The sequence below is a fragment of the Trichechus manatus genome, unplaced genomic scaffold (genome assembly GCF_000243295.1).
Source record: "Trichechus manatus latirostris isolate Lorelei unplaced genomic scaffold, TriManLat1.0 scaffold00056, whole genome shotgun sequence".
NCBI lineage: Eukaryota > Metazoa > Chordata > Mammalia > Sirenia > Trichechidae > Trichechus > Trichechus manatus.
The window spans coordinates 15,199,416-15,206,057 of record NW_004443992.1 but is presented as its reverse complement, the minus strand read 5'-3'; the positions used below and the strand labels follow the sequence as shown (position 1 = coordinate 15,206,057).

At 53.4% G+C, this 6,642-nt stretch overlaps 1 protein-coding gene across 2 annotated transcripts; it reads left to right on the top strand.

The window, feature by feature from the left end:
* Nucleotides 1-657: 657 nt before the first annotated feature.
* On the top strand, nt 658-6,112 carry FZD5 (frizzled class receptor 5). Of its 2 annotated transcripts, none has more exons than XM_004378280.2 (2): nt 658-797; nt 1,074-6,112. In XM_004378280.2, exon 2 carries the CDS (start codon nt 1,319-1,321, stop codon nt 3,074-3,076), a length of 1,758 nt encoding a protein of 585 aa, XP_004378337.1. In that variant the 5' UTR covers nt 658-797; nt 1,074-1,318; the 3' UTR covers nt 3,077-6,112. The 2 variants fall into 2 exon arrangements, with proteins under 2 accessions (XP_004378337.1, XP_023588683.1); XM_023732915.1 differs by having other exon boundaries at nt 674-797; nt 1,061-3,896.
* Nucleotides 6,113-6,642: the final 530 nt, after the last annotated feature.

Below are 6,642 nucleotides of genomic sequence, written 5' to 3'. Positions count from 1 at the left end.
CCATAGGGGTGAGGCCAAGTCCGCGGGGCAGTGGGCGGGGACGCGCGGAGAGCTCGGGTTGGGGGGAGCAGCCACCAACAGAGCCTCTGAGCGAGGGGGCGGGGCCGGGGCGGGGCCTCCCGGCGGGCATTAGAGGCAGGTGACCCGGGCGGGGCAGGAGAGGCCAGTCCGCCGGCGGCGGAGACTCCGCCACTCCAGCGGCCGCTGTGTGCCGAACAGTGCCTACCGGAGGTGGAGGAAAGGGTGCCAGAGCGCGGGGGAGGAGCCGAGTCGGGCGCGTCCCGGGAGCGCCGCTACCGCCCCCCGGAGTCCGCTGGAGCGCAGAGCCCCCTGCAGGGGAGGAGGCGAGCGGACGGCGGGCGCACACCATGCAGTCCCGGCGGGGCCAGCGCCGACTGCTCTCGGTGCTGTGAGGCGGCGGGATCCCCCGGCCGCCGCACCCCGCCTTCCTCCCGCCCAGGTGCTGCTCGGCGCGCTCTCCTTGCGTCCGGCTCCCGGACCGGGTGGAACGCACGGCCTGTCCCAGCCCTGCCCCGCCCGGATCATGCGGGGGGCCCCGGAGGAGGAGAAGGCGAGTGACTGGCCTGCCCCGACAGCGTTCCGGGGGCGCCCCCTGCTCTGAGACGCCCCCACCTGCTGCCATGTGCCGTCACGGAGACCCAGCCTCTTGCCAAACTTTCTCGGCGCCGGCTCGGCTCGGCTCTGAGTCGCGTTTCTGAGCAGAGTGTCCGAGGGACGAGGACCCAGGGCTTCGGCTGGCTGCGGACTGTCTGCTCCTCTCAGCAGGACTCACGGAGGTAAGAGCCCGCGCCTCCTTTCTCCCCATTCTTCTCTTGATTCCTCTATCCTTTCCTGGGGGTCTGAGCGCTTTTATCCCGGCGTGCAGCCTGGAAGGCCCAGCCAGGACAGGGCGGGGGGTGGTTGGAGGTTAGTAGTTTCAGAAGGTGGAGGGGAGGGAAGGCAGAGAGGTTAACGTAGAGATTTGGAGACCACTTGCAGGGACGGAGCTTTTGACGCCACTGTAATAGGCAGTGATTGCATTTTTTTTTTCTCCTCCCAGCTTTTTTTAAAAGAGTTTTTTCCCTGGAATCGGAACCCTAATCCTCCCTCCCCAGCCCGATCGGGCGAGGAGCTGCGCTCGGCCAGTGGAGGCAGTGCCTTTCCGAAACAGCTTATCTTTGGACGGATTTCTTCGAAAGAAAAAGAAACCAACAGGTTGCCAGCCCCGGCGACGCACACCAGTCGGAGAGGGAAGCTGTAGGTCGGCTCTCTTGCCTGCGTGGACCCCGCTGCGGGAGGCAAAGGGAGGGACGGGGCAATGGCTCGGCCTGACCCGTCCGCGCCGCCCCCGCTGCTGCTGCTGCTTCTAGCGCAGCTGGTGGGCCGGGCGGCGGCCGCCTCCAAGGCCCCAGTGTGCCAGGAGATCACGGTGCCCATGTGCCGCGGCATCGGCTACAACCTGACGCACATGCCCAACCAGTTCAACCATGACACGCAGGACGAGGCGGGCCTGGAGGTGCACCAGTTCTGGCCGCTGGTGGAGATCCACTGCTCGCCGGACCTGCGCTTCTTCCTGTGCTCCATGTACACGCCCATCTGCCTGGAAGACTACCACAAGCCGCTGCCGCCTTGCCGGTCAGTGTGCGAGCGCGCCAAGGCCGGCTGCTCGCCGCTCATGCGCCAGTACGGCTTCGCCTGGCCCGAGCGCATGAGCTGCGACCGCCTCCCAGTGCTGGGCCGCGATGCCGAGGTCCTGTGCATGGATTACAACCGCAGCGAGGCCACCACGGCGCCCCCCAGGCCCTTCCCGGCCAAGCCCACGCAACCAGGCCAGCCAGGGGCGCCGGCCTCCGGGGGCGAGTGCACAGCCGGGGGCCCGTCGGTGTGCAAGTGCCGCGAACCCTTCGTGCCCATCCTGAAGGAGTCGCACCCGCTGTACAACAAGGTGCGGACGGGCCAGGTGCCCAACTGCGCGGTGCCCTGCTATCAGCCGTCCTTCAGCCCCGACGAGCGCACGTTCGCCACCTTCTGGATCGGCCTGTGGTCGGTGCTGTGCTTCATCTCCACCTCCACCACGGTGGCCACCTTCCTCATCGACATGGAGCGCTTCCGCTACCCCGAGCGCCCCATCATCTTCCTGTCCGCCTGCTACCTATGCGTGTCGCTGGGCTTCCTCGTGCGCCTGGTCGTGGGCCATGCCAGCGTCGCATGCAGCCGCGAGCACAGCCACATCCATTACGAGACTACAGGCCCAGCGCTGTGCACCGTCGTCTTTCTGCTCGTCTACTTCTTCGGTATGGCCAGCTCCATCTGGTGGGTCATTCTGTCGCTCACCTGGTTCCTGGCGGCCGGCATGAAGTGGGGCAACGAGGCCATCGCGGGCTATGCACAGTACTTCCACCTGGCCGCGTGGCTCATCCCAAGCGTCAAGTCCATCACGGCATTGGCGCTAAGCTCTGTGGACGGTGACCCGGTGGCTGGCATCTGCTACGTGGGCAATCAGAACCTCAACTCGTTGCGTGGCTTCGTTCTGGGCCCGCTGGTGCTTTACCTGCTCGTGGGCACGCTCTTCCTCCTGGCGGGCTTCGTGTCGCTCTTCCGCATCCGCAGCGTCATCAAACAGGGCGGCACCAAGACGGACAAACTGGAGAAGCTCATGATCCGTATCGGCATTTTCACGCTGCTGTACACAGTGCCGGCCAGCATCGTGGTGGCCTGCTACCTGTACGAGCAGCACTACCGCGAGAGCTGGGAGGCGGCCCTCACCTGCGCTTGCCCGGGCCCCGACGCTGGCCAGCCGCGCGCCAAGCCCGAGTACTGGGTGCTCATGCTCAAGTACTTCATGTGCCTCGTGGTGGGCATCACGTCGGGCGTCTGGATCTGGTCGGGCAAGACCGTGGAGTCGTGGCGGCGCTTCACCAGCCGCTGCTGCTGCCGTCCGCGGCGGGCTCACAAGAGCGGCGGCGCCACGGCTGCCGGGGACTACGCCGAGGCGAGCGCGGCGCTCACGAGCAGGACCGGGCCGCTGGGCCCCGCCGCCGCCTACCACAAGCAGGTGTCTCTGTCGCACGTGTAGGAGGCCGTGGCGTTTGGGGGGGGGTTGTTTGGTAGCTTTGCCAAGGTCACTTCCGTTTACTTTAATGGTGCTGATGCCGCCTCCTGGGGCAGCTTGGAGAGTGGGAAACGGTGCAGTTTCAAGGGAGTACCTGCCCCAGGACTTCTCAGAGGGGCTCAGCTCACTTGTATTCTATTTTGCGTTTCTTACCACCTTCTTTAGGGGAACCTTGTTTTTAATTTATATGTATTTTGCTTAATGTTTAACTTTGTTGCATTTTGGCAACAAAATTTACCTTTGCTTTGGGGGCTTTACAATCCTATGGTTGGCATTATAATGAAGTTCCACTTGGTTCAGGTTTTTTTGAACTGTGTGATCCAAATTGGGAAAATACATTTCCTATACGTGTCTTTAAAAAAAAAAGTGTACAGTTAAAGTTTGGGTTGCCATGTCTGGAAAGTTGTTGGATGTGCTTTTTCAGCTAGTTTCTCCTTCCACTGCTTAAAGTGTCCAAGATGCTTTTTAAGGTGAGCTGCTTGTCCCTGTTTATTGTTCCAAAATCAGGAGAAGCTCCAGGTCATAACAAGGAGGGGAGCGTAGCGTGTTTAGGGCCTTCCAAAAGTGGCAAGGTTAGGGAGTGTTTAGTGATTTTTGTGTTCGTCCTTAGCTTTGTTTAGCGAGCTTCAGTTTCTTTTCTGTAGTTCTTATAATCATTCTCATTTTTAACAGTGCCAGCATTGTGTTCTGAGTAAGTTAGAGGTAGCATTATAAAGGGCCCGATATAAATATTTGGAATAGTGAGAACCTAAGGGACGGTGGTGGGTCAAGATTGAATTCTAAACTGGGGAGTTGGCAGTTTTGTGCCAGAAAAGGAGTGGGTGGTTCTTAATAAGCTTAAGTGATCCTTTTTTTTTTTTAAAGGGAACTTGTGTTATACTTTTGGTAAAAGTAAACCCACTCCTTACTTCTGGAAGTACTTAGTGATAGTTGCTAAAAGGAGCTCCTTTTTACATTTAAGGACTAAAATGGATATAACTCCAGTAATTAAATTTCCAACACTTATCTGCTCCACACCCACACACCTCCTTTATCACGTTAAACAGTCATTTTGCTTTTCTTATTCCTCCTCTCCTGGAGAGCTGTGATTAGAAACCACACCCACCCTAGAAGGAGGTGCTTGAACCTGGGGATAGGGGAGGGAGGCTGGCTTCATACCTGTGAACAAACATTGGCCACCATGAGGGAAAATAAGTGTCCCTGGACTTTGGACTAGTTTACAGACAGATATTTCAAAAGCAGCAAGACATTGCTCTCTACAGTCTCCGAAAACAAGTGAGACACGTAACACTTGCATAAGCTTTTATTTTTTCAAATGGATCAGTGTAATGCTACAGCTCAAGAGGAAAGCTCCTATTTCTCCCTACTTCAATACATTTTCTTTTCTTTGCAATTAGAGAATTCTGTTTGCTCCCCTAATCTTTTTAACCATTCCTGCATTCGTATATGAAAGCTTATATATTAATGAACACACACAGGTTTCTTTGCTGTTAGAAAATTCTGTTTGTTTTCCTAATGTGTTTAACCATTCATTCATGAAGAACAGGAGGCCATTACAGGGGAAGGGGGTGACGGTGCATGGGCCAGCAAAATACCAGTGTAATTTTGGGACCAGGAATGAGTGGGGGCTAAATTTAGGAAGCATGGCCAAAAGCAGTTAGAATTGGAGAACGCCTCCCTAGGAAAACAACTGGAGTCTAGCCATTTGCACTTCATTTATACCAAAGTTGCAAAGTAAAATTTAAGCCCAGATCAATTTCTACTTCATGGATATTAAGTAGATAAATGCGTGGTTCCCACTGGGAATGTAAACATCTTTCTGATGGGGAGAGGACTGGTATTACAATTTTAACGACTCTCAAAAGCTGTTCACATGTATAAAAGTGCAGTGCTTTTATACACTTATCCTCTGATTCAAAATTAAAATTTCAGTGGATTCAAAAAACCTAGTATACATAGCTACAAAACTTTCTGCCTATCTTATTCTGCTTATTCAGAAGCTTCTTCCTAGAACCTTGCAGTAGATCTTGGCTGGGGACCAATTCCTCTCCTGTTTTTTCAAATGAAGTCTTCTTCTAATCACCTTGACCTCTGCCCACATTTAGTGTGTCTTCCCAGTGAGTACATAGATTGTTCTGCTTCCTTCTGCAGTCATTGTGCCTAATTTGGACTGTCCCTCCTTCATTCCTTTTGCGGAGAAATCTAGGAACCATGCAGAGTGTATCTAAAAGTTGTGAGATGAAGTGGTCAAAAGTAATTTAATTCTTCATTTAAAAAAATGTTTTTTACATTAACGTGCCAAACCAGATACACTTAAAAATGAAGACAGTCAAAACAAGACACTAAGGTCTCCCCTTTGGGATCTAATTCTGTATGTTTGTGAACTGGTCATTACTCCAGACCAGCTCTGAGAGGTGCCTCTTTGTTTTCAGTCTCTAACCTCACCCCTGCTCTTTCTCTCCCTTCCCTCATCCCCTAAAGGAGATAAAGCCCACCTGCTTCCCTAAAGTCTTACTAATGTCAGCCACCCCACCCCCTGCCCAGGGGAGAGAAGCCAAATCTGTTTATGGTCACCCCTATTTCCATCCCATGCACTGTTTTCCCCTGATTTTTGAATGTTTAATTATGAAAACAATCCATACTCATGAAAACAATTATAAAATGAAAGGTTGAAGGGTAGCTTAGCAACTTCACAGCTGGCTTTGCAGAGTTGGAGAGAACATGGGGCCCAGTTTAGTCCCAGATGTACTAAGAGCTGTCCCTTTCACAGTTCACTTTTACACAACATCTCACCCATACGGGAGGTGTGAGGATTTGGATAGAAGCTTGTCTAATGGAACGCATCAGCTGACCGGATTTTAGGAAGCCTGTTTAATTTATATTATTTTCCTCTTCACATTTTGAAATTGTCTAAATTGGCTAGAAATAATTTTTCTGGGTGCCTTATTGGTTTATACTTTCAAACCTTTGTCATATTTTCATGTGACTATTTCCAGTGACTAGGGCGTGTGTGGGGTGGGGGAGGGTGTGTAATTGTGTGCATGTACAAGCTTAAATAATGTGCCGGCAGCACTGTTTCAAAGTTGGTATTCATTAGGCTGTTTCCTCCTGGGCCAGGGCTGCACTGATCCTGACACTGGCTGCCAGGAGCAAACCTCATGGATCACACACCAAACCTTAATAACAGCATCTGTGACCTGCACTCTTAAGTACAGAACGGGAACCCCAGAGCTAGGAAATGTAGTTCTATATTTTAATGAACTGCTACCCCTGCTAAAGAGGCTTCTTTCACTTTTGTGTTCCACAGAAAGACCAAGGGGGGTGGGAAGGACAAAGCTTTGAATAACTGCTTTCTAACACAGAATGTGGCAAACAGGACGGAGAACATCACAAACCCAGGCAGGTGTGAGGTATAGTGGCTAAGAATTGCCTGCTCTCTCTACTTCCCCTTTCTTGTCTCCAAAAGCCCAATCAAGCGATCCTGGGAAGGAAGTATGCCTGGGTTGGGGAGGGTAGTTCTGAAAGCAAAG

Coding starts and splice junctions, on each gene's coding strand:
- FZD5 (XM_004378280.2), top strand. CDS start 1,319: ATGGCTCGGCCTGACCCGTCCGCGCCGCCCCCGCTGCTGCTGCTGCTT.